Source organism: Pteronotus mesoamericanus, unplaced genomic scaffold (assembly GCF_021234165.1).
Source record: "Pteronotus mesoamericanus isolate MK-2021 breed Mesoamerican mustached bat unplaced genomic scaffold, CSHL_Meso_final contig_68, whole genome shotgun sequence".
In the NCBI taxonomy this organism is placed as follows: domain Eukaryota; kingdom Metazoa; phylum Chordata; class Mammalia; order Chiroptera; family Mormoopidae; genus Pteronotus; species Pteronotus mesoamericanus.
The window spans coordinates 1,273,048-1,300,507 of NW_026555234.1; the positions used below are offsets into that span (position 1 = coordinate 1,273,048).

Consider the following 27,460-nt stretch of genomic DNA (forward strand, 5'->3'; position numbering starts at 1 on the left):
AGGATTAAACAAATTAAATATATAAAAAATACCAGTAAGCTGCCAGTAAATGGCCGTTAAGCAGTATAATTCTAGTATAATTATGAACTATATTTCTGAATTGTAACCGTTTCAGGTTGGGAAATCCTACAGTTGACCATAGCAATATATGCTCCCCCAAATACTGTCACATGTGTCAGAACATATTGGATCTGGACCAAGGCCTTGGGAGCTCCAGGGGCCTGGGAACGCGGGGCTGAGGTTAGGGGGTGGAGCCCACAGGCCCGGCCGATTTCTGCTAGGCCACGGCCACCCTCAGGGACAGAGCGCCGTAGGCGTTGACTCCACGCGTGCCTCTGCAGCACCCGAAGTAGCGCCCTTCTGTGTCCCCGTGGGGAGGAGGAGGCCATCACTTGGGGGGGACCTTTAGAACACCCCTTCTTGAACACGTCTTCCTTCCGTTTCCGGACTCAGAAAGGCTTTATTTAAATTTGCCTTATGGATTGACTTCTTGAGAATGATTTGGGGAGCTTGTTACCAAAAAAGTGGTTTTTTTCATCTGCTCGCTATTGCGTGGAATTCGAGAGGAGGCAAGGCAGTGCGGTGTCAGGGAACGAGCGGGTTATGCAGCAGCGGGCGATAAAGCTGCTTCACTGCTCCCAGCGTCAGTTTCTCCATCACAGAACGGAGCAGCCATAAGACGCCGAGGAGAGGATATTGCGCAGATGCTTTGCAAGTGCCAGCAGTGAAGGAGGACATACAGCCACACAAAAACCTGCACACAGGAGCTTTTTATCATTGAAAAGTGGAAACAACCCAGATATCCGTTTGCGGATGAATGGATCAACAAAATATAGCGTATCCATACAGCGAAATGTTACTTGGCAGTAATGAAGGATGAAGTAACGATACACGCCGCACGTGGATGAGGCCGAAGAAGCCAGAAAAAGAGGCTGGAGTTGCGGGGAGGGGACAGGAGGAGAACAGGAATGTGTTTAGGGCTCCTTCTCGGGTGTTGGAAACGTTGTAAAACTGGACGGTAGTGATGGTTGCGTGTCTCTCTGAGTATCCTGAAGACCGCTGAGTTGTGCACTTGAAATGGGTGACTATTAGGATATGTGAATATCATTAAAGCTAAAAAATGCAAATGCATTGGGAATGGTTTTCTCAGTGAACTGAGCCAGCTGTGATCTGTTGGTGTGTGGTCCTGGGCTAAGTGGGTGAAATTTTCTGAACTCCTTTTTCTCACCTATTGAAACAGCAACAGTAGCAATAGCAGTCTTGTCTAACTGCGAGGGGCGGGGCTGCGGTCGCGCTGAGAGGACGATTGAACGTCCCTCTTGGGTTTTGGGTTTGCTATTGAGCCTGTGCTTCCTTCCCTCTCCTCCTCCTCCAGCAGATGGGGGGCAGGGGCAGACGTTAAGAAGAAGGGCACAGGAAGGCTGTAGAGAGAGCCCTGTTTACAAGCTACTCCCACTGTCTTTTTTTTTTTTTTAATCAAATCTCTGTGCAGAGATAATTTTGCCTGTTACAGCTGTACATGTTTGCAGCTTAGCAAGAACTTTGTGGTTAAGCCATTCTTTCCAAGATTTCAGAATACTTTAGACAACGGGCCAGCCTTGTTCCCCAGTGTGGGATAGTAATCCAGTTTGTGGTGCACAGCCCCAGGCAGGGGGAGGGGTAGACGTGGACCGAGGCCCGTTGGGACTGAGCGTCTGCTTCTGTGGGGAGGGATGTGACGGCCATCTCCCCGTCTTCGGGGGGAACTACTGACCCCTCCACCCAGCTGCTTATCTTAGTTTGCTCAGGTACTTGGGCAGCATGACCACTAGCAACGTCACTTCCTCTGAACCTGGGATGCTGGCTGGGCTCTGTTTTTCACTTAGGGTGTCGGATGGATGGATGGATTGCTTTGGAAGGCTGGGAATTCCTTCAGGGCAGTGTTTCTTCCCTCCCTTTTTAGGCTAGTGATGAAGATATGCATTTTCTTTGTCTGTAGTTTCTAAGTGACAGTAATAGCACTTTAAGGGACTTACTAATTCTTTGTCTTAATTGGAGGCCTTCAATTAGCAAGGCTCTCAGCCTCACAGGCTCCTGGCTGGCTCTGGAGGGCAGTCCGAGAGGGCTGTCCTGAGGGGGCTGCGCGGGGGGGGGGGGGGGGGGGGGGGGCTGCGCGGGGCCCCGGCAGGGCCTCTCTGTGGGACACAGGCAACCCCCGCGGGGCCGTCCAGTCGTGGGGATGGCTTGTACCACTCTCCCACAGTAGTTTCTGTCTCTCGTTTTATAAAAATCAAGCTGGCAGTTCTCTTTCAAAGTGTATTTTAATTTTTCTTGGTGGGTCATTTCCATTTCGATTGCTTTGTTATGCACTAGGGAGTAGAATTTTCATGAAGATAGTGTAGACTTTGCCAACGACAGCTAGGGAAAGTTGCCAGTACTTTTTTGTAGAATGAATTATTTGTACGTTTTTTCAGCTCTTGAAATCACTGACCCCAGACTTCACTGTGCTGTGAAAAAAATTGACACCATCTTTATTCTCAGTGAAAATTAAGACTGCAAGAAGGGACGCATGAGTTATATCTTATGTCATGTGCATTTTTTCCCCTGAAGGGGAGTATGGTTTGTGTCTTAAACTCAGGTCATCAGAAGAACTTTTGTAGCTATAATCTAAGGCATAATACAACCTTTAGAGTTGTTGAAGTTTAGAAATTATATATGTTAGGACACAGTTGAGTGGGATTGCTGAATGTTTTGGAGTTTTTTTCCACCTTCTAGAGAAAGGTCACCTATTATTTTTTTAAATATATTTAAGGCTATACATTTCTCCAAAAGTAGGATTTTACTGAACCCAGCAGTTTTCAAGTGTAATATTTTCATCATGAAAGTATGTTTAAAATTTTACTGTAGTTTCTTCTTTGGTACATAAGTTTTTTAAAAGTGTGCTTTTAAATTTCCAAATACATAGTTTAAAAAAATTTGTTATTGATTTGTGTTAATTGTGTTATGACCAGAGATATAATTTGTATGCTACTGATTCTCTGGAATTGGTTGGGATTTTCTTTATTTCCATCTAGACATGAGGTAGATGTTTACAAATTTTCTTTGTAGTCTAAAGGAGAATATGAATGCTTTAAGTTAATTGTTTGGAAAGCAGGGAGGTGCAAGGTTCTTTATACTTTTAAAGCTATAACTTATTAATTCCATTGTTATTTTCTATTTATTAATTTGTTAACTTCTTTGCTTACTAATAATTAAGCAATATTTTAATCTCACATGATGGTAGATTTGCGTTTTAGCAGTTCTCACTTTATATGTGTTGATACCATTTCATTAGGCATATGTATTTTTACCTTTTTTAAAGTTATTTTTAAAAAATATTTATTTTTAGAGAGAGGCGAAAGGATGGAGGAGGAAAGAGAGAAACATCAATGCGTGGTTGCCACTCGTGTGCCCCCTGCTGGGGACCTGCCCCGCAGCCCAGGCACCTGCCCTGACTGGGAATTGAATCTGAGACCTTTTGGTTCACAGGCTGGCCACTGAGCCTGACCAACCAGAGCTTAAGTTATTTTTATTTTTAAATTTTTGTTTATTGATTTGAGAGAGAGAGAGGAAGAGAGAGAGATTTGTTGTTCTACTTATTGGTGCATTCATTGGTCGCTTCTTGATTGTGCTGTGACCCGGGTCAAATCTGCAACCTTGATTTATCGGGAGGATGCTCTAACCCACTGAGCTACCTGCCAGGACTGGTTTTCATTTTCTTAACTTGTAGTGACTTTTTCAGTCTAAATAAATGCTTTTATGTTCCATGTTTTTTTTTTCCTTGTGGTTGGTTGCTTGATTACCTGTCTTCATCTATTTTCAAACAGAACAAACTTCTGTTCTTATGTTTCATGGGTATATATACGTACCTATTTGTGTTGCTGAATAAATGACCACAAATGTGGTGCTTTAAAACGGCAGGAATCACTCTCTCTCACTTCTGGAGGCCCGAAGTCCAAAGTTGGTGTCCAGAAGTCATGATGAAGGTACGGGCAGGGTCTTCCCCTGGAGGTTCTGGAGGAGAGCCTGTTCCTTGCCTCTCTGGCGTCGTATGGCTGTTGGCGGTCCATGTGTGTGGGTGCATCGCTCCGACTTCTGTGTCCTGGTCAGACTGCCCTCTTATCTGTGTAGTTAAGGGAGGGCCGTGCCCTCTGTCTTCTTTTTATAAGAAAGCTGGTGATTGCATTTGGGGCGCATGTAGGTAATCCACAGTGATCACACTGTCCTCAAAGTCTTTGCCATGAAAAACCAGATGTACAGATTCCAGGGGTCAGGACTGATACCTTGGTGACCATTATCATTCAGCCTTTTACAGGGGGTGTGATGCCTGTCTTTTAACTTGCGTGGTTTAGTACAGTTACGTTTATTGTGATTTTGATAAATTTGTACTTTTTCTAACATCTTACATTTTGTTTTCTGTGTCTTTTTTTCTCTCCATGCTTGCCTTTTTAAACAACTAAGTTTTTATGTTTGTCTTTATGTTCTCCTCTCTTTTTGTTTGGAAAGTACATACTCTTATTATTTTCTTCTCGTGGTTACCCCTGATATTTTACCTGCATATTTAGCAAAGTCTGAAATTAATATCATATTCCCATACCAGACAAAACAAAGGCATTAAAAATACTTTAATTCCAGTTAAACTCAGTGATCAAGTTACATGCTACTATTGTTAGTATTTTAGTCTACCCTTCTTTTTAACTATATAAATTGGACATCATTATCACTATAGTGTCCAAAAGCATTTTTTAGATTTACTTTTCCATTTAGCTGTGTCTTTACTTACAACGCTTATTGTATTTCTATTTCTTTCCTGGGATTATTTTTTTCTTCTTCAGAAGCTCCCTTACTGTAGGTGTGTAGATGGTACCTCTGTTTTTGTTTATCTGAAATGACTTTATTTCACACGCTTTCTTGGAAGATAGTTTTGCTTGGTATAGAAATCCAGATTGTCAGTTACTTCCCTTCAGAATTTTGAAGATATTTTACTCCTCTACTTTAGTTGTTTCTGTTCCAAGCTTTCCAATATGCTAATTGTCAGGTGATTTTCCTGCTTTCAGAAAAAATTTTTTTCCCTTTGTTATTTTGCAGATTTATTACAATGTGTATAAGGTGTGTATTCCTCCTTATTTATTTTGCTGGGTATTTATGCATTCTTGTCTTTTGGTTATATAAAATTGTCAGCCATCCTCTCACTGGATACTCTCAAGGAATTTTCCCTTACCTATACCTGGGCCTGTAAGTCCAGTAAAGGTGTAGTAGACTTTCTTGTTTATACTCTTTATCTCCTTTGTCATGTTTTGCATCTCCTTGTCTCCTTGTGCTGGTTTCTGGGTAAATTTTTCAAAACTATCTTTTCATTTGCTAATTCCTTTTTATCTGTGTTAAAGCTGCTTTAACTTACTAGTTGATTTAAAAAACTTTTTTCAGCATTGTTTCTAAAAGTTCTGTCTGGTTTCTTCAGCTCTGCCTGTAGCTTGTATTTATCAATATGATTAATTTATTTTTATACATTTTATAGTTTTTCTGTGTTTTGTATTATAATCCTAGAATATGAAGTCTTTGAGGGCCTAGGTCTGTGGTTTATTGTTTCCGATGACAGTCATTTATGAAAATTGTTTTTGGGTTTGTTGAAGTTTTGACTGGGACCTCCTATTTATTTAATCTCAACCTGGAGGTCAACGTCCCCTCCTAATGTTTTTTCCTGAGCAGGAGCTGGGCTGCACGGCGGGAGCCAGCGGCAGTGAGGCTTCACCTCGCAGGCCAACACAGCTCCTCCGCCTGACGACCACCCCCCCCGCCCGCCCCCCAGCACCTGGAAGAGTTGTCTTCCATGAAACCGGTCCCGCGTGCCCAAGGGGTTGGGAGCTGGCCTGCTGCCTGACAGTTCTGGCCTACCAGTTCCTGCTTTTTTGCTTCCAGCAATGTTGAAATTTTTTGGCATTTGACCTCTGGTAATGTCACCTTTTCTGAGTATCCCAGTGCAGCCTTCTAGTTTTATGCTCATGGTCTGGGGTTTTTTTGGTCCTTGGAGGTTTCATGTATTTCTTATGTGCAAATAATATTTGTTTTTGTGGAAAATCTTATTTCAGTGGTAGGGCCCATCAGATTTTTGTCTTCCTTGAGCTCTGTAAGCGGAGCCTCTTAGGGATGGAAACAGTGGTTGGGTCCTGGTGTGAGACGGACTGTGTTCCAGGCACTGTGTGGGGAGGCGCTTTTTGCTGGTGGAAATGGGGTTTTCCCATGGAGTCACTAGAAAACCATTCCGGGGTCCCCCCGCAGGGGCGGATAAGGTGCAGCGTAAGACCCGAGGAAGCAGGAGCAAACACAGGAGACGGTTCCCGGGTGCCCAGCGCCCCCTCCACAGCCAGGGAGCTCGGTTCTGTGCCGCTGCGGGAGCAGTCCAGCCTGTCGTCACTCAGCTCAGAGGAGGGGCCGGGGCCTGGAGATGTGCTGCTGCTCCGGCATCAGCAGGGCGTCACAGTTAGTTGAGTCCTTGCGAACCTGAGTCCAGCGCAGCCTCTGTCCCCGGTGGCCAGCCTAGTCCCTGGTCCACCCAGGCTCATGCTTGGAGCTCGCGCAGCTGCCAGGGCCACATGGGTGCTGCGGGAGAGAGTGTGCGCCAGCGGGCAGATGTGCCACTGAGAGGGGCCGAGGTCAGCTCCTGTTATATTACCTCCGGCTTGGCGGGGGGAGAGGCTTTTCCTCTACACTAACCAACATTTCCTCGTCCTCGTGGGCTTGCGTGGGGTCTTCCCCCTAACCAGTCCTGTTCCTAGATCTTACAGGCTTCTGTGCCTTCATTCAGCCTGGCCCTCCTCCCAGACTAGATACCTCTTCTCTGTGGCCGCCATCGTGGCTCCTCCTGCATGTGCCTCAAAGTACCAGGTCCTCCCTTCGTGCCCTCTTGGCCTCTGCTGGGCATTTGCCCAGCAGGGGAGTTGCCCCTTGACTGTTGTGTCTCCACACTGGGGGTTCCAGCAAATAGCTGGCTGTCCCCTGGGGGCCCCGTATGTCCTGTCCCTTCTGCTCTGTGGAGGATGCTGAGGTCCCCGGGGAACTCGCTGTAAGTGTTACAGCGTCCTGCAAGTCCGGCTTGATGTCTGACTCGGCTCCCCAGTTAATTAGGGTTAATGTGTGATTTAATGTGCTCCCTCCTTCATTTAATCTTAAGCCAAGGAAGTGCATAATGTTCCCATTTTTACAATGGAAGAAGGGAAGCATAGAGAAAGGAAGTGTCCCAAGGTCACATAGGTAGTTAGCGGTGAAGTGGGATCAGAACTCAGATGGCCCTGAGGTCTAAGCCAGCACATTTATTAGTCAGTTTTGGTAAGGACCCAAGCCTGGTTCTTTCTGCACCAATGTCATCAGACAGATTTTGAAACTATAAACAGGATAGGGTGCATTAAAGTTCACTTCAGCTAAGCAGACCACACAGACGGTTGGTTGGCTTATCTTTGCCTGCCTCACCCAGAGCTGTTTTCAGAACCACACCCGAGCCGTTCCTGTGAGCTACGCTACTAGAATGTCGGGTTAGGGGTGGGATTAATGTGAGATTTCACTTACTAATTAGTGTTACATGTGTTGACACAGATAGACACAGGAGTTTTACTTAAAATATGAAAAGGTAAAATGAGATGAGTTTATAGTCAAATGTTATTCTTAACTAAAATAATGTATTTTAACTTTGAATTGATTAAACTTGGTGTTTTTGAAGTTTTTGAAATGAATTTTGTAGTGTATTATTTTTATGTTCTCATCAGAAAATAGGTAATTAAAATATTTACCTATAGGGTACCCATTATGTGCCAGACATTGTGCTAGATATTTTACATTTATTATTTCTAGTTGCCTCAGCAATCTTGGAACATGGGACCTGAGTGTATTTTATTACGAATGAGGAAGGAAACGGCAATGCCCAGCCTCCCCAAGGGCAGACAGTGGATTACGAGGCGGTAGGGGGCGCTGAGCATGCAAAGCGGGGCCGCCCTTCTGGGGCCTGAAGGAGCACGCCCCACGTCTCCAGAGACTATCGGCAATGAGACAGCTGGGAAATGTCATTCATCGAAATAAATTCCAGATGGACTAAGGAGGAGTGTTTAAAATTACAGAGATTGTGGAGAAAGGCGAAGTAAAATGTTTATCAGAGACAACGTCTTAAAACTTTGTTGCTACATTTCATTAGACTTGTGCTGTGAAGGAATGCGTATAACTTTTTTTTTTTTTAAAGCAGAACTCTCAGAAAAGGTTTTCAGACCCAGATATGCAAAGTATTAAAATACTTGCTCATTAAAAAATAAGATTATAGAATGTCAGACATAACAAAAGATCAGTACATAAACTATTTTTCAAATGTGTAGGAATAGATACATAAAGATTTTAGTGAAGAGGTAGGTGGACAAAGACATTAATAGGCCCTATGGAAAATTTCTGTAAATAAATAAAAAGCTTTCATTCTCACCTACTAAACAGAGAAATGCCAAATAAAGCAGCCACCTCCAATCTACCAAAGTGGAGGCACCTCTCCTTCCTTCTCAGAGGGTGCCAGCCGAAGGGGAAGTGGGGCTTCACATTAACCCTGACCCATTTTGAGGTTCCCCTGGTGCACACTGACCAGTGTCAGGGCCACCCTCCTGCCGGGTATGCAGAGACGCTGCATCCCACTGCCCCATTCAGCACCTGCTTTTCGGGTTCCCACCAGGCAAGGCCCTGCAGCTAGGACTTTTCAGAGGGGTCGCGTGTTCTGGGATGTTCATTTTATTTGTGGTGTTACAATTATTTGAGAGTGCTTGGCATTGTTATCAGCTTGGTAAAGTGTGCTGTAGTTTTTCAAGAGTGTTCTGACTGTTGCGTGGAAATCACTTCGAAGTATGTGTGCTCTTGGGATAGAATTGCCTCCCCGAAGTAGATGAGGTGATAACATCCCCTGGAGACTCGGGGTTAAAACTTGACTAGATGGACTGTTCTGTCCTGTGTAACCCTGACAAGGTCAGGCTGCAAGGCCAGGGCTCCAGGGTTTTCGTAGGTACAAAGGATAACATACATACCTGGGACAGAATGAACTATTCACTCATTTCAAAGCTGGGTTAAACTCAGGTTAAAAGTGCCAGTGTTATTTAGGTACGAATTAAATGATAGGCACAGGAGGGATAGGCATCCTCTTTGCTCCTTTGAGGACAGTGACCCGCCCCCTCTAGGCTCCCGGCTCTCTCGTGCCAGCCTGCGGCTGCGGGGGCCTCTCCCACACGCCCAGGGACGGAATTGCCCGCTGTGTCTGGGTGAAATCAGCTGTTTACAGGATGTGACTCTTCCCACTGTCCTCCAAGTTGTTTATTCCCCAAACTGAGAAGATTTTATTTCTGAAATTTTAATCTATTAGCCTCATAATTTTAAGGTTTTAAAACACCAATGCATGTACAGATGTTAGACAGTTCCTGTTTTTAACCATTTTGTTTTCATTTTTAAACAAAAGGGATATGCAAAAATTAGTGGGTTTCCTTCGGTCCCCAAAAGTTCAATACTTTTAAAAAAATGGGAGCTTATAGCCCTGGCTGCTGGGGCCCAGTGGACTGAGTGCTGGCCTGCGAACCAAAGGGTTCCCCGTTCGGTTCCGTGTCAGGGCGCAGGCCTGGGATGCCAGTTGGGTCCCCAGCAGGGAGCTTTCCCCTCTCTTTCTCCCTCCCTTCCCCCTCTCTAAAGATAAATAAAGTCTTAAAAAAAAATAAAAAAGGGGTTTATATTTGAGAGCTATTGCCGTTCGTTTAGGTAACTCTAAATAACTCTAGGGAATTTTAACAACCAAAAATCGAGTTGCTCAGTGTTTATGAGCGTCAAGTGTGTGTTGTTGTAGTCCAGGTGTCTGAAAGGCAAGGGAAGGTGTTGGAAGTACCAGTTGCCAAGCGTGTGCTAGCAGTGAACAGGATCTCATGTTGAGCACCTCATGTCCACTCCTCAGCAGTCTTGTAAGACAGGTGTGACTGTTGTATCCCTTGTACCAGTGAACGAACAGCGAGCTTGCCTAGGGTGCGTTCCCAGTCAGCATTAGTACCGGGGCTCGGGTTTGAACCTTGATGATCCCCGCGCCTTCCTCCTTCCCATTAGTTATCATGGCTTTTCAGCAGTTGTAGGACCTGGGGGTCATCCACTCCTGTGCTTACTTATCGCCTGCTGGCCTCCCATGGGAGCTAGATTTCAGGCAGGTGACAGGTGGAGAGCAGAGCTACTGGGACCGCTCGGAAACAGCCAAGCAGACAGCCTGTGCTCGTTCAGCCCGGCGGCAGAGCGTGGGCGAGCCTGACAGGGCCCTGTCTGGCCACGTTGGCCTCGGTCTCTGTTGTACCTTTGCTCCATTAACACGGCTGCATTCCACTTCTGCCTGTGCTAGTTTAACAACCTGACGTGCGGGCTGCGTGGTACTCATGAGGCCATTTCTATGGCTCGTACTTTCTATCTTACCATTTTATAACCACTGAACTGTGCCCCCAGTATTGATCCATAGATTTTTTTCAGGGGACATACTCTCATCTTAGGTGAGTGGTGGAAAACAGTCCCTCCTAATGCGTTTAACTGGGGTGCAGAACGGTGGTTTTCCTAATCAAGCCTACACAGCATTTCCTCTGCTCGCTCGTTCCCGGTCAGCCTGTGCTTCCCAACTCGCGCCGCGGGGTCTTCCTGCAGCGTTCATGGGCACACTTAGTGGTGAGGCCAGAATTCTCCTTTGCCTGCTCTTCTTACTTCCTTGCCTGTAGGAGTTGTGCCTGCTTGAGTCTCCAAGTCTAGCCTGTTAGAGACAGATCAAGGGCTACTTGTGCTGTGTATACCGACTTTGGGAATTGACGTAATTCTTAGAAACATAAAACCCGGGTAACTCCAAACACAAAACCCGGCTTGATACGCAGATTGTCCAGTTGCAGCCTGAAACTTCCTTGTGAGCGGTGGACTGAGGTTTGGAGTTTGTTTAGTGAGCGGCTCAATCCCCAGAGCCTCTTCAGCTGTGCGTCAGCTGTGACTGAGTCAAGCGAAGCGATGGCTTTTCTTACAGTCAGGCGCCCCTGGCCTTCCCACGTAGCATTGTCAGTCCAGGGCGTTCTACCTGACCTGGGTTTGCTCCTCCACGTGGGCGCCCGAGGGCCCAGTAGTGTGAGCCCCTGACGGCGGTAGGGGAGGAGGCAAACAGGCCTGCCCTCTGGGGGTCACGTCCCAACAGGCGAGATAGGCAGTGGGCTTCTGGGGTAGTCCCAGTAGCTAACACCGGAGTGCTCCCCGGGTGTCTGACCGTGTGGGGTGGCACTGTTGGTGGTCTTGTTACTTCAGATGTGGGGCTGAGACCAGAGAAGTTAGGGACATTCCCCAAGCTTGCTGAGCAGGAGTCTGGCTCTGGAGTCTGTTTTCTGAATGAGGCGATAAATGCCCCAGAGGGAGAGAAAACACAGAACACCAGGGGTGATTGGAGAGTGCTTGGAGAGGGGGTGCTCTGAATAGGGTCGTCAGGGAAACCGGTCTCAAAATGTGGGGGTGCAATTTGACGGGACACCTGGCGGGCAAGGAGCATGGCGCTCAGAGTAGCTGCGGTCTGTTGCGGGCAGAGAAGCGCAGTGTCGGGGCTCTGAGGCAGGAGGGCGCAGGTGTGCCTGGGGCAACGCCTCAGAGGACAGCCCTGGCCACGCGGTCCCTGCTGGCGGCGGTCAGGGTTTCAGACCTGTTCCAGGGGCCGCAGAAGACCGCCGCCAGGCGTTGAGCCGGGGCAGGCATGGCCAGTCGCGTTCGTGTGGAGGACAGTCTGGGAGAGGCTAAGAGCAGAACCAGGGAGACCAGGCCTGGGGAGGATCCAGAGTTTTGGCCGGGGCCTGTTTGGTTTGAGTGGGCCTCTTTGTGTCTTTGTTTGCCTGTTTACTGAAATATAAGATGGCTATAAATATCTCAGGGCTTAAAGAAAATGATTGGTGGACTCCTGCTGTCCCCTCTCCAGACAAAAGCCAGCCAGCCCTCCGCCCTTGGCTCTGGCTGTTCTCTGCCTGGAGCACCTAACACCCTTACCACTGGGAGGTTGCCCTCTTCCTCCTCTTGAGCCCTAACTCCCCGACGTTGCTGCTTGCCCGCCCCCTCTTCCTGCCAGTCCCCTACCTGTAGCACTTAGAGACGGTTTTGTGCCTTGATGTCTCCCCGGCACCAGACTGAAGAACAGTGCCCGGCCCCGTAGGCATCATTGTCGGTGCTCAGCCCGTGCCCGATGGATGGAGGGGTGTGGGTCCCTGCTCTTCAGGCCCGAAGCAGGGCCCTCCCGAGGTGGCGTCTCCCCTCACCTCAGCAGTGGTATGTCTTTTGAAAGGGCTCTATTTTGATTAAGAAAAACTAATAAATGTATATGATTTGAAGCATACTTTTTTTGGTTTTTGGTCTTTTTCATTTCTGGTTATTAAGACTTTCATAATTTCCTCCTTTCATTATCAGTTGGAATTTTTAAAAACTTTAGATGTTATTTGGGTATTAACATTGGAAAGTGGTGGTGATAATGAAAATTATATGAGAAGCTATTTTTATCATATTTTTGAAACCAGTTATTGGTCTCTGTATCTTTTTTTCACTTAACACTGTGTTCCTATTTTAGGAAGTCTAGACCATTGAAAATCTGTGTGTTCATAATCACTGGATTGCACAGATAGGGCCTCCCACCCCGTCTTGTCTGCCGGCACCGTTGCGGTCCAGAGGCCGCCTCTGGCAGGGCTTGGCTCGGTTAGTCTTGTGATCTGAGCACTTCCTGCCCAGCTCTAAAGAGGAAAACCTGGCACCATTTTCCAGAGTCTCAGAGTTAATGAAGTCGCTCATCTTTCAGCCTTTGTGTGTGCAGAATATATATTTCTAGGCACGCTCAATAGTGGTGTTGTCTCTCTTTTATCATTTGTCTTCCTTGGGAACCAATTACTTCACAAACAGGAACATTTAGCTACTGACCATTAAATTCTGAAAAAACTGCCTGTTTTTGTGGTCGGTATTTAATCATCTTTACAACCCTGCCAAACCTCTCCATCTTCCCTGTTCCCCCAGAAAAATAAACAAAAATTCAACTCAAACCCTTTCTTTGTAAGCCACCTCATAGAATGAAATTCAGTTAAAACAGTACATTTTGGGGGAAAAATGGCTGCAGCCAGTTTAGTTATTTGCAGAAAAGCGTCAGTCATTTTGAAGACTTCCAGGTCCTTAATAAGTTCTCAGGTCCCTGCTGGGACAGGGTTTTCTCTTAATTTGTTACCCAAGAATACACCAAATGTCACATCCTTACACCAGTGTAGAATACTTCATACCACATTGTCAAGGAAAGGACTGGAAGAATTTTTTGATGACCCAAAGAATTGGGGGGAAGAAAAAGTAAAATCTGGAGCCGCATGGACCTGTCAGCAATTAAGGAACAAAAGTAATGAAGATTTACGTAAACTGTGGTATGTCCTACTGAAAGAAAGAAATATGCTTCTGACCCTACAGGAGGAGGCCAAACAGCAGATATTACCAATGCCAAGTCCGGAGCGGTTAGAAAAGGTCTTAGACTCTATGGATGCATTAGATAAAGTCATCCAGGAACGAGAAGATGCCCTAAGACTTCTTCAGACAGGTCAAGAAAAAGCTAGACCTGGTGCTTGGAGAAAAGACATCTTTGGAAGAATCATCTGGCACAAGTTCAAGCAGTGGCCTATACCTTGGCACCTAAATAAGAGATACAATAGGAAAAGATTCTTTGCGATGCCCTATGTGGACCATTTTGACAGACTGAGATGTGAGAAACAAGCCCCTATCCAAGCAAGGAAGAAAAATTTAGAGAAAAAGCAAGCAAAACTTCTTCAGGAAAAGTTTCCACTGGTCTTCCAATGACTAAGCTATTTTTATTTTTTAACTGTATTTTTGTGAAGTAATGAAATCTTTCAAAATGCACTGGGTTTTTTTTTTTTCCCTAAAACAATTTCTTTATAAGTCACTTAACATATACTTTTCTATACAGATTGTCATCTAAGAAAAACAAAATGGTAAATTAAGAGTTTAGACATCTTAGACAAGACTTGACTTCTGGGCTTCAGATCAAATCAAGACATTAACTGAGAAGAGTGAACATTATACCACATGGGAGATAGCGAACATACTCAAAATATCCAACTCAAGGTTATAGGTGAAGATGAAAAATATTTTTACTTTATAGATGAGGATTTTACACATGTTGGAAGTTATCCAGTGGAATGAGTGGGACTAACTACTGATCCCTGGCACAGAGGCCTGTCCACCGCCCACTGCTGACCCTTGGACTGCAGCGTCCTCTCGCCAGCACAGGAGAACTGTTCTTGTGAGGTCCGTTCCAGAGTGCTAGTGCCACATCCTAGGCTTCATTTCCCATCGTTCTCCACTCGTGGCCATGCAGCAGCTTTATGCAGGTGACTGGGATCTCTAATAATACACTAAGGAAGGAGTTGGTTAAATGCCATCGGTCAAAGGAACACAGCAGCAGGTGTGTGACTGTATGTAAAAACTTCGTAAGACGTGGAAGATTAGGGTAGGAACCTGTTAACTAACCACTCGTCATAAAGCAGAGAGGAAGCAAGAGGGCCCACCAGATAATTGAGTCCTAATTAAAAGCCTGTGGGTGGCAAGGCTGGAAAGCATACCTTCAATTTTCTTTTTTCCTTTTGTTCTCTTTAAAAAAAAAATATTGATCAGTTTTTAGAGAGAGGAAGGGGGAGGGAGGGAGAGAAAGAGACATTGATTTGTTCCACTTATTTATGCATTCGTTGGTGACTTCTTGTATGTGCCCTGGACGAGGATTGAACGCACAACCTTGGTGTATTGGGATTGATGCTCTAACCAACTGAGCTACCCAGACAGAGCTTGGTTTTTTTTCTAAGTTGAGCTTGCTGGGACATGTATATGATGGCCAGAGGTGGCATGTAGCGGGGAGTCAAGGGCAGGTACTCTGGAGCCCAGCAGCCTGAATTCAGACCCCAGCAACCTACTGCTGGCTGCTGAACTGCTTTGGGCCTCAATTTCCTTATCTGCAGAAAAAAGTAAGTTCATACATGTAAAAATGAGTTTCTAATCAGTACTTACCACATAGTAAACAGCGACTATTTTAAAGGCAACTTTGGAGCAGTTTCAACTGTAAGAGACCATCTGGAGAGTCAGGAATAGAAACGATCCGATCAGAGGACTTAAAGGCTTTTGCTGAGCTTGGTGTCCGTGGCAGGCTGTGCTCCGCCGGCCTGAGGCTGGCGGAAGAACCCTGAGCACAGGTGGGTGTCTGTCCTGCAGACACACGGGGCTGGCTGCAGCGTGCGCAGCGAGGGCTCTGACTCGGGGCGGTGTGTCCTCGTGTACTTGGGAGAGGGCTCCAGCACTGGGCTCCCCCCGCCCGTAGAGGAGGGGTTTGTTCCCTCCCGTTGACTGGCGCAGAACCCATTCCAGAATTGTGAGTTTCTGAGAGATCGTGATGAATTCCTGGCCAGGGTGTCTGAGTCCCTTCTGCCTTCCCACTCGAGGCACCACACGGTGTGGGCTGTCACTGCGGTGCTGTTTCTCACACTTTCCCAGGGCTTGGCTCTAGGCGCCGGCTCTCCCAGGCCTGTTTAAAATCTTATCACTCCTTAAAGAAAGACAAATGTCGTATGATTTCACTTATGCGTGGACTCTAAAAAATAAATGAACAAGCAAAACAAAATGTTCATAGATACAGAGATGGCTGCCAGGTAGGTAGGGGGTAGTGAGGTGGGTGGAAAAGGTGAAGGGAAAAAAGTACAAATAGTCACGAGGATGTAAAGTGCAGCCTAGGGAATGTAATCCATAACATCGTGATAACTGCGTGGTGCCAGGTGGGTGCTAGACTTATGGGCGATCACTTACTAAGGTATAGAAACGTCTAATCACTGTGTTGTGCACCGGAAACTGACATAATATATATCAACTGTACTTGAAAAATAAATTTTAGAAAATCCTGTCACTTCCAGCAAGAGCTTTACTTTTTTTAAAGCTTTTTTCCTAGCTTCATTGATGTGTAGTTGACAAAACTGTAATATATTTAAAGTATATACCACGACGATTTGATAGATGTATACCTTGTGACATGATTCCCACCATCAGGTGGGAATATATCCATCACTCCCCTTGGTTACTTTTTTTGGGTGAGTTTCCTATTTCATTGGGTTTTGTTTCAGTAAAACAAATGGTCCAATTTCATTCCAGATGCGAACCTCACAGAGCCCTTCCAGAGAAGTGTGGGCGTCCCTTGCAGCAGTGGGCACCCTACTTTAAGAGCAAAGTGTCTGTTGAGTCCCTACTATTTGAAAAACTCTCTCCCAGGGCTTGCTTACAAAAAATGGGTTAGAAACGAAGTGCCGCCTTCTCACGGGCCCTCAGACGATGGAGCAAGCACGCGCACTCGCGGTTTGGCTGTGTCTGAAAGCGCTGGAATGCTGTGAGAACAAGGTATCATGGAGCCCAGGAGGCCAAGGGCCGAGCTCAGGGCCTCGAGAAAGCTCCACAGGAGTCGGGGGCTGGGCCTTGAGAACGAGGGGCTGGAAGGCTGGAAGGGAGGCGCCCGTGTGAGAGGAGGGGGCACCGAGGGCTTCCTGGCTGTGCTGCCTCTTCCGGCTGTAAAGCTCAGCAGGTGTTCACTCACCAGGCGACTGCTACCTGCCCCCAGCCGCCTGGAAGCTCCTGCTTAGCTCTAAGAGCGTCTCGTGTGTGAGGCTTTCAGGCTGCCCTCCATCGGTCTCCTGGGGCTGCAGAGACGGAGCCCTGCAGGTCGGGCGGCCCAGGCCGCCGGTGCGGGAGACGGGGCGCGGGCTGGGCTGCTCCTGAGGGTGCGGGCGACTCCAGGTTCCTGGGCGTGGAGGGCGTCGCCTCGGCCGTCCTTCGTGAGCTGTCCTTCCTGTATTCGTGTCTGTGTCCGAAGTGTCCGAAACTTCCCTGTCTTGTTTATGCCGCCTGTCCACTGCATTAGGGCAGAGGCCCTATTTGCAAATGAGGTCACATCCTGAGCTCCTGGAGGATTGAGCTTCACCGTGAGTTTTGAGGACACAGTTCAACCCATAACGCTGCCTGTCCTGTCTGCTCTTTCTGTCCCCGCCGCTGGATGCAGCTGACCTGCTTGTAAGTAGCTTTCTGTGTGGTGCCGTGAGTCTTCAAGCGCAGTTATTGGTCCGTTGTCTCCTGCTGGTTTTGTGATTTATTTTTTATCTCTGGCACCTTGTGCATCCTGTGGAAAGTAGCTCTACTGGAGATGCGTGAAGCACCAGAAATGACTAGAAGTGAAGGAGGTTACTGCTGAGGTCCCCTCTTTTTTTGTTCTCCTGTTGACAATGCCAAAGGCTGTCTGGCGTTGGGTACCATGTGGCCTAGGACACCAGCAGAGGCCACCGCTTCTATTAAGCACAGGGAGTGCACCCTGGTTCACTCTCCAGGGAACGTAAGCCGTTGCCGCGCGGCTAGCACCTCTCTGAGGTGGTGTGGAGAGAAGCAGCGGCTGCCGAGAGCCCCTGGGTCCCCGGCAGACGCCTCCCCCAGAGCACCTGCGCAGTCGCCGCCCTCGTGCCTCGGCCTAAGGTTTGCGTTCCGCACGTCGGGACCAGAAGGGTGTTCCTGAAGAGTTGAAACGGAGAGCCGTTCGCCGAGCGGCTGTGCCGGGGGCAGGTGCCGGGAAGCAGCGGGGTCTGCCCCACAGCTCTAGTGAGCACGGCCCCTTGGGCCAGGCTGGACGCGCTGGCTGAGAAAGGGCGTGTCAGGTGCCTTCCGTTCGCCCTGGGCCAGTCAGCGACATACTAGGCAGAGTGGCGTCTTCTGGGCGTTAGGAAAGAGGGACTGCTAATCCTGGAGTCGTTTTCAGCGCAGTGCGGCCGTGCCTGTCTGAGAGAGCCTGCTGAGGGGTGTTGACCAGGAGGCCCGCAGGCAGAGGCCCAGGCGCGCGAGGTCGGAGGCACGTTACTCAGCGCCCCAGACATGCGGCCCCGCGGCCCGCGCCCACGGCGGTTCTCTCCCGGCCAGGCCGGCCCTCTCGTGGGGACCTGACTCCGCACCGCGCAGCGTCCTGCCGCTTCGTCCCTGAGTGTTTCTCTGAGCATCTAATATGACCTTGATGATGTCACCCCTCCAATGTTTGGCAGTCATTTCTTCACGCCATCCAAGTCCAGTTAGTGTTCAGATTTCTCATTGTTTCAAATTTCACTGTAAGGTTTCATTTTACAGTTTCTTTGCATCAAGATCCAGCGGAGGTCCTCCCGTTGGCTGTTGGGCGTTAAGCTGGGAGTGAGTGCGGTGGTTTTGAACTCTGGCCTCGCTGTGGAGAAGGGACTGGCGTGGGATTTGCTAGGAGCTGCCGCTGTCCAGGAGGTGGGTGGTTGTTATCTAGTGTAGGTGGTGTGGTCAGGACGGAGACAGGTGGCTGGACGAGAGGGGTCACACGGCAGGCCAGGCTTGTTTGTCGCGGTTCGTCCAGACTGTTGGCTTCTGCTGGGCGTGTACGCCTGAAGGTAGTGCTCCCAGGGAGTTCGTTGGTTTAGATTGAGATCTTGTTAAGATTTGTGAAATCTTAAAATTTTTACATAGGTAAATTTATAGCAGTTTATAGAATATTGAAACAGAGAAACATTAATCCATACTTCATAAATCAGTTGAACTGTAATACAGTTTATTTGCCATGAAATTATCTTTTGTGATTATAATTATGATATGGATAAGATTAGAGAACAGGAAATTATATAGTTTTCACTTAAACATATTATAATCTCTTATGGATGTGATGCTCAAGAATTTTCATGGTTTTATAATATTGTATTGAGATTTCAATATTTATGATAATTCATGTATTAGACATTATATGTTACTGCTTTTAAAATTAAGTTGCCCTCGAATTTTTTCTTAACAAGACAAAAGGCTGCTTTTTATTTACTTCCAGATGGATTTCATCTTGTGTTTCGCATGGCACAAAGTAAAAATGTTGCTCTTTGAGATTTATTAATCAGAATGTTCCTAAACCAGCTATGGAATCCCTTCTGTTTTTTTCAGATGAAAAATAAACTTACTCAGATATAAAAATAACCCCAGGGTAGGGCAAAAATGGAGGTTTTTAGTTGTAAGTACGTAAAACACAAGAGTTTATTCTTGTATCATCATTTACTAATTTTTGTATTCCTTTTCACACGGACAGCTGCGAACCTGCTTTTGCCCCGCCCTGTACTGAAAGCCTGAGTCTGGGCGGGCTTCCTTCCCCCTCCCGGCTTTTCCTTGCTCCGCTCTCTCCGTTCCAGTCTCAGTCCGCGCCACTCTGAGTCGGTGCCAGGCGCGCAGCGCAGCGGTTCCACAGTCACGCACTTTATGGGCTGCTCCCCAGCATTTTAGGTGCCCACCTGGCCTCGTGTGTAGAGAATTTTTTTTAATGTCTGTATGTTTTCATTTAAAAGATTGGATTTATAACTTCTTTGTAGAGACTTTCCTAGAAAAAATTTGCTGTCTTAACACACTTTTAAAAGCTAAATTAGTGAAACCAGAAGTTATAACTGACAAAAAACCAAGTATAGGTCTTGTACTTTAAAAATGGAATTCTGTTGATTTTTGATTATTGGGTTGAGCATATGTGTACATTGACTGTGATTGAAGTGTGGAGGCTTCCCCCCTGAAGGAGTGGCGTGCACGTGCGCCTGGCCTGCGGCCCGCTCCCCAGCCCGTCCCCACGGCCGTGCGCGCCGAAGAGGGGCGGCCTGGGCCTCGTCTCGGATGTGCTGCCTTCAGCAGGACTCCTTTCTCCCCGCCAGCTCTGGGGGCCAGGGAGCAGCTGTAGTTGCCTCTTAAATGTTCCTGTGTCCCTATTGACTGACAAAATGGCTTAACGTTGGGGCTCCTTTAGTAATAGAGAAATTACTAACTGTGCACCCTTTTGTCTCTTTTTAAAAACTGAAGTAGAACATTTTTGTCAAGTTCAGAATGTTGAACTTCATTTACATCTAGTGAAAGTTCAGACAGCCATTATTATTTTGTTCTTTGGGTCGTTCTTTTAGAACAAACTAGGTTAAAGTATAAACAGATTAATTAAAAATTTTAAGGAAAATGTTTAGAGAACAGTACTTTAAAGACTACATTGGGATCATTGGTTCATTTATTCTGTGTTGACTTCTAGTCCCCTGTTTTCACGCTTTGTCTTTCAGTCCTTGAAATAGTGTCACTTTAAGCATGCTGTTAATTCTGTCATAACTGCAGGTTTCAGAAGGGCAATATCCAAACTGATCTAAGAGAAACAGTTTTCTTAAACTGATTCTTTAGCTGTTGGTACTACAGATTATTTTTTGTACAAACTATTCTTTAAAGCCTTGCTGTTCAAATTGCGGTCCAGGTCCAGTGGCACTGGTGTCCCGTGGGAGCTCATGAGACAGGCAGAGCCCCAGGCCTCTCCCAGACCTACTGAGTTTGAACCTCTGTTTAACGCAGTTCCCAGATGACTTACAGGGCAGGACAAAAGCTAGCTTACAGTTTACATGGACAGTAATGCAGTCGTTAAACAATAGTGCAAGCATAAACTTGTTTTATGCACTCACGTCGGTAAGCCTACTTTTTCCCTGCCCTCCATGTGCACATGAAAAGGCTGACCGGGCCAGCCCCAGATTTCCGGGGCCTCCTGTTCAAGGCCGGCCTTTGCCTCCGTGCCCCTCATTCCCTCCCTTCCCATCCCTTTGGGGACATCCCCTCCACCCTCCACCACCCCTTCTGCTGCCACCTGCTGTGATCACCACTGACAGTGGGGCTGAGAGGTCAAGGAGAACGATCCCGCAGCCAGGAGGCGCCCTCGGAACGCTGCCCCCGCCCCCTGTTCCCAGAGCAGCGCGCCTCTCTGTGAGCCCGGCCTCCCCGCGTGCGGGCCGCATCTGACTGATTTTTGAGCCCACCCCAGTGACTAGACATAATAGGTGCTCAGTAAGTGCTGCGTGTATATGGCTAAAGCTGTCATCCATGTTGTACAGAAACAATAGAAATGGAACTGCTTGTATGATGATCAGTAAAAGTGCTATTTAGAGATTTAGTGGTTAAAGATGAACATAATTTGTTACTTCTGAACATCATTTCAAATAAAATGTTGGGATTAAAAAGAATATAAAGGAGGTGGCCATATTAGCAGACTTTTAAATTTGTGCCATTTGGGCATATTTTAGGTTATTTACAAAGAAGGGCATGTCGACATTTTCAGTACCTATTGGTGAACCAAAAAGGTGGTGTTGATGAGGGCCACTCGTTGTTTGGATGGACAGACGTGCGAGCAGCTTCCCTTCTGTTGGTCCCTTTGGGGAGCCCCTCGGGTAATGAGCACGGATACTTTTGGCAAAAAATACTAGAAGTCAGATTTCTCCAGAGGAAACTTTGCTGCTCTTAGCAGATCCTATCAGGGAGGGACAAAGTCCTGACTTTAAACTACCTTGTCAAGTTTTGACTGTCTGGTTCTTCTTCAGATTGTCAGAGGACTGGTAGCTTTGTTAGATTGTCCTCCTGTCGTCTGTTGAAGAACAGTGGCAAGGACAGGAAATGCCGTTGGCTGGTGGAAGGGCTCACGAAGGCTGATGAGCCGTGTGCCTCCGAGGCCACAAAGAAGCCTCCTGCGCCTCTGACTGGGCAGCCAGTCCGAGCTCCTCGCACTGAAGATGCATTTATCAGGCTGACGTGCTCTCTGTGAAATCCCATTGCACATTGATTAAAACAACAATACTTTCTTTCATTTTGATTCTGTAGGAGCCCGGAAAGACTGTGCAATGAATGGTGATACTCAGGCCGCAGTGGTGACCTCACCGCCCCCGACCACAGCCCCTCACAAAGAGAGGTACTTCGACAGGGTGGATGAGAACAACCCGGAATACCTGCGTGAGAGGAACATGGCACCTGACCTTCGCCAGGACTTCAACATGATGGAGCAAAAAAAGAGGGTGTCCATGATTCTGCAGAGCCCCGTAAGAGCAACTTCTTCCTGAAGTGCCTTTCACCTCCCCCAGGGCCTCCGCTCCGATGGCCTGCCCTGTGTGTCACGGTCAGGCTGGCTCAGCCCAGGAACCGGTGCCTCCTGTGTGTGTCGCCTTGGGAAGGATTCAGTTCAGTTCAAGTTACCAGGCACAATAAAGGGAAAAATCTTGCCCGGGCCTGTGTGGCTCAGCTGGTTGGATGTTTTGTAAACCGAGAGGTCACGTTCGGTTCCCCGTCAGGGCACGTGCCCATGTTGGGGGTTCGGTCCCCGGTTGAGGTGCTTACGAGAGGCAACCAGTTGATGTTTCTCTCTCGCATCACTCTCTCTCTCCCTCCCTCTCCCTCCCTTCCCCTCTCTCTAAAATCAGTAAGCATGTCCTCGGGTGAGGATAAAAAAATTAAAGGAGAAATCTTGTGTCATAAGGGATAGCAGGTGCTTCTCATTTTCACTCTCACTGCTTCTCCAGGGAGTGTTTATTGGCCCCTTTTAGAAATCACTGTTCCCCCCACGATACCCAGCTTGGTGCTGGGCACACGATGGGCCTCAGTGGTGCTCGGTTTACTGGTTGATCAGCGTTTTGAACGACAGTCACGTCCAACAAAGTGTCTCCTATTTGCATCTCTAGGTAAAGGAGTGCTGGCTTTATTTTGTTATGTGGACACTGCTGCCCTGTTTGTCTCATTCTGCTGATCTGCTCTTACTTTATTCCCATAATATTTTGGTGGGCCATTGGCAGATAGTCATTGAATTTATTATTAATGTTTATCATCTCTTATGTGCTGTTTGGGGAACTGACCTCTAACTCTAGATTTACTGGGTGGGGGTTGTCGTTCACACATTACTGAGGCGCATCACAGTGAGGTGCGCAGATCTTAAGTGGACGGCTCGATGACATGGGACGTATGTGTAACACCTGTGTAAGCGCCAGGTCCAGCCTCAGACTTCGCATTCTCTCTGAGGGAGACACAACAAAGAGCAAAGAGAAGCAGTACCAGAAACAGTCGGGTGATTTGTTGCGTGTGGCTTGGTCAGGATGGGCCCCTCTGAGGAAGGAAGGGTGAACCTGACCTCTGAAGGAGCTGGCGGCTGTTCAGGGTCACGGGGAGGAGCATTCCGGATGGGGGTGGTCCAGCTGCATTCCTGGGACCGGGAGGGCGTGGTGGGGCCAGCCTGTTGGAGCTGGGGGGGGTGGGAGGTGCTGATGAGGAGGAGGGGCGGGTCCTAGCAGGCTGGGAAACTCGGGTGGGGTGGCTCTTCATTCACAGTGCAGCCGAGGGGCAGACAGGAACGAAAGGGTTGAGGTTACGCAGCGCTCAGGCTGGGTTTGGCGTGGAGACCGCATCCCCTGGAGCGAGGGAGAGCGTCGCCTGCCAAGCAAGAGAGGGTGGCGGCTTGGGTCAGGGCGCAGCTAGAGGCGGAGGGAGGCAGACCCCGTGAGGCTCATGTTGAATGTGGGGTAAGTAAGACGAAGAGGTGAGAGGAAGAAAAGAGCCCGGACACCGTCTAGGCTTTTGGCCTGAGTGGTTTTCCTATGTGAAAGCAACAAGAAACTAAATAAAAATCACTAGGGATAGAGGGAAGGAACTAAACTCTCAGCACCTAGTACATGTCAGGGACTGTGTCAGGGACTGGGGATTTGAAGAGCGTGCCTCCCCCCGCCCCCTGGTTACCCATCTCAGTGCAGCACGGGACCCTGCATTAGTGTGGGGGGCGGGAAGCTGGGCCTGCCTCACAGGGTGCCCCTGGAGACGGTGTCTTGGTCTGAGGAAGGAGTGGGAAGGCCCGCCCCGGCGCCGTGGGTGCTGGTCGTGGGGCGGACGTGCGGGACCAGGCCTGCTCTCGGGGGAGCGGCCGCTGGAGTCTTCTGCTGGGAGCGGCTCGAGGGGCTGCGGGGAGCTGCGGGGGGCAGAGGGCCGGCGTGGAGAGGCGAGGACGGCTGCAGGTTCCTGCGGTGCTGCGCTCGGGTCCGCGGTCCTGAGCTGGCGCCGGACAGCCCGGCCCGGCCTTGCTCCCTTCCTCCAGCCACTTTCAGTGGCGCACGTAGGAGGGGCGAGGAGTTGTGTTTAACCGGGGCTGGGACCCGCCAGAGGAAGGGGCAGAGAGGAGGGGGTTGAGGGTGTGACAGGGGCATGATGTCGGTGTTCGGCCACGGGCCGAAGGGTGAGAGAGGGCAGGGCCCAGGGAAACGGGCAGCGGAAGGGTTTCAGGTCACAGCGGGGGTGAAGGAGGCGGGCGCTGGGCCCCAGGAGCGGCTGTGGGGAGAGCGCGGGCTCGGCTCGGAGGTTGACGAGGGGCACCGTTACTAGGAGCGCGCGGGCCTAGCGCTGACCACGGGGCTGGGAGGCCGCGGTGAGGTGGTGGATGGCGGGGTCCCAGCGGGGAGGGGCAGTCAGGCAGCCGCGGGGTGAGAATGTGGGTGCTGGGCCACCAGGAGCTGGGGCCCCGAAAGCATGCAAGGTCGTTGGCCGGCGACTGCCGGCTGGAGCCAGACCCTGAGACCCAGAAGAGCGGCTGCAGGCCCTCCCTGGTCACTGCTCGTGTGGCTTCCTCCTGCACATACAGGAGGCGCTCTGTGCCTCCTCTGGGGCACTGGTGATAGGCAGGCCCCCGGTGCAGTTGTGCGCGCGTATGCGTCTCGCCCTCACTAAGCTTTACAAGGTTCCTGGATAGCAAGGACTGTCTTTGCTGTGTTGAGCAGTGTGTGTAGTGAGTTACAGTGTTGTGCAGTGAGTGTGTAGCGCATGTAGTAGTGTATGTTGAATTGAGCTTCCCCTAGATTTGTATGTGGATTTGAAAACCATGGAAATAGATTGATTTTTCAGATTGAGGGCCCATGAGGGCAGGGAGCTGTTTGTAGTTTAGCCTTAGAATCTCCAGTGCCCAGCGCTCTCTGTGGGGCTTAGCAGGGGCACCTGCCTGTGTTCCCTGAGCTGTGGCCGTGCCCCCTCTGTGGGAGCGCCAGGTCCTCCTGCAGGGAGCCTGTGCTGTGTGCATGTCTGTCAAAGAGGGTGCCGTAACCACGCTCTAGCGATGTGTTTGGTGCCTGCCTTGCAGGAGCCCCCATGAGCGTGCCCCCTCCTTGGCCTCTGTAGACTGCGAGCTGCGGCCTTGTGCTGTGCAGTGTGGCGGTGCTGTTGGGAAGGCCCGTCAGGGGCTCCTTTCCCTTGGTTCTTGCCTGGCTCACGAGAGAAGAATTCAGGTGAAAGACAAACGCGACAATGGAATGAGACAGCAGGTTTATCTGTGAAACACGCGAGCCCAAAGCTGCCGGCGGGCACCCACCTGGTCTGAAAACCCCCCATACAGAGGAAATAAAGTTGTTAGTAAGTTTGTTCTGTGCGCTAGAGCGCCTGGCTGCAGTGGACACTCACCCAACCTAAGTGCGCCGACTGTTGGGGTTCAGGGTTACACACTTCAGCCAGCTTCTGGATGCACCCCCCGCCCGCCTTCTGACCTCGGGAAGAATACAGTTTTAAAGGTTTTCTTTCACAGCTAGTGGAGACGATGTACAGAGGCTTTGTAAGGCCCCCCTCCTCCTGCGCTGGCATGGTTTTGCTTGTGATGTTCGGAACGCCTGGCAGTTCATCAGACTGAGCTCGGGGCTGCTGGGTCGGCGGGTGGGATGTGGCTCCCCACTGTTTCCAGCCTCCTGTGCTAAGGTCTTCACTGGATCGGACCGGACAGCGGCCCTGCTCTGTTTCCATCGGGCCGCTCGTTCCTGGCTGCTGCCTAACAGTACGAGGGCTCCTGCTCCTGGCGTCCCTTTACACCCTTGAATTAACACCGGCGCGCTTGCTTGCGCTGGCTCCCTGCAAGCCAGCCTGGCCCGTCCCTTGGCAACCTCTTCAGCTCAAGCGGTGGGAAACTAGGAATAATTTTAGTATGAAATCATCCAGAAGCCCTGCAATGCATATATTCAGATTTGGATAATCAGTGAGTTCACACTTTCACATGAAATATTATTTGTAATTACTTGTCGAGGTTTATTTATTCATAGGGTATGTGAAAAAGCGTTTTAGTACAGTGTGGGGGAGCTATAAATTACGTGTATAGTTTCAGTGGTGACTTCATGTTAAAACCACCATCAACCCAACTTGCCCTTTCTGCCTAAGTTAGGATTATTGATAAAGGGTGAATGTTTCAAGGTTTCTTTTTCAACTTTAAATAATTTTAAAAAATACCGAGAAGTACAAAGTAGAACATGAAAATTACTGGTAATTCTATCACTGAGAATTATAATAACATTTCGATGTATTACTTTTAGTCTTCTGTGTTTACATATGTATTTGCTCTTATAAAAATTGGTTGTATTGCTTAATAACCCTTTTATCTCAAATCTATATCAAGAGCAAATTTGTGTCATTTAATAATTTTTGGCCTTTGTGTTGAATGTGTGCATAAGATTGTGTGGCCAGATGGGTCTGTGTATTTCGTCAGCCTTCTGCCGTTTCCGACGGGACTGTCACCTGGCTCCTCTTTGATCAGTACTGCCGGGGTGGCCGTCCTTACAGTCAGACCTTGAGCACATCCCTGGCTATTTCTTAGAAAGGGTCCCTAGGCATCGCATTTTAAAGCCCCAGTTTTTAAGCTCTTACGTTGGTAAATTACTTTCCAGAAAGAATGTACCAATTTATGCTTCCAGCAGCGATGGACGGGCGTAGCCCTCACCTTTCTAGTGCTGCATGAGGGCAGCCAGAAGCTCCGTCTGCATGAGCGTTGCCCTGCCTTCCCAGGGAGCAGAAAGGAAACGGTGTCTCACTGTGTGCATCTGCCTTTCCATAGGCTTTCTGTGAAGAGTTGGAATCAATGATCCAGGAACAATTTAAGAAGGGGAAGAACCCCACCGGCCTGCTGGCCTTGCAGCAGATCGCCGATTTCATGACCACAACCGTCCCCAACGTCTACCCGGCAGCCCCGCACGGAGGGCTGGCTGCCCTGAACATGAGTGAGTAGCTCCTGATGCTGCGCGGTCACCTTCCAGGAGGGGGTTCCAGACGCTTTCTCAGGAGAAGTAATTGCGATGCCTAGAACAGAGGCTTTTGAAGATTAATGTGTTTAAGTTATAGTAAAAAATCGGCTGTGAGCCTGAAAATGTCTTGAATGTAGAGGGCTCGTTTTTTTATGAGTCAGTGAGACTGACTTCTCAGGCAGGTGACTTTTTTATGTGGCTTCTCAGACCCCGTGCGAATTAAACTAGGCAGATACAATGCTTGTGGAGCAGCACATTGATTTTACCTGAACTCATTTTAGTGAGCCCAACATTTTTACCCACCGTTTTCTCACTGCAGCTTGCAAATGAGTAAGAAACAAATTCCAAAAGAAAGCCAGAGGGAAAATGTCGGACAGGTGAATGTGAGAGTGTGGGCCAAGAACGGTGTGAGCCAAGAAAGGTGGAGTCTAGGGCAGCCGGAGCTGCGGCCAACGTGGCCGCCTGGGTGCCGAGCCCTGACTCAAGCTCTGACGGTTCCAGCTGCATAGACA

The 27,460-nt window shown here is 48.6% G+C and overlaps 2 protein-coding genes across 6 annotated transcripts in view; both read left to right on the forward strand.

The window, feature by feature from the left end:
• Positions 1-27,460, forward strand: part of ADD1 (adducin 1) — a 74,940-nt gene that overhangs the window by 13,965 nt on the left and 33,515 nt on the right. For all 5 annotated transcript variants that reach the window (XM_054581881.1, XM_054581883.1, XM_054581882.1 and 2 more), the window contains exons 2-3: positions 21,754-21,968; positions 26,762-26,924. In XM_054581881.1, the coding sequence (XP_054437856.1) occupies positions 21,774-21,968; positions 26,762-26,924 (358 nt within the window). In that variant the 5' untranslated portion in view covers positions 21,754-21,773. The remainder of the gene's footprint in view (positions 1-21,753; positions 21,969-26,761; positions 26,925-27,460) is intronic.
• LOC129077446 (39S ribosomal protein L47, mitochondrial-like) lies at positions 13,150-13,878 on the forward strand. Its single transcript, XM_054581825.1, has one exon. The coding sequence runs from the start codon at positions 13,150-13,152 to the stop codon at positions 13,876-13,878; it is 729 nt and encodes a 242-aa protein (XP_054437800.1).

Bases quoted from the DNA above. Each gene is read 5' to 3' on its own strand.
- LOC129077446 (XM_054581825.1), top strand. From the start codon at position 13,150: ATGGCTGCAGCCAGTTTAGTTATTTGCAGAAAAGCGTCAGTCATTTTG.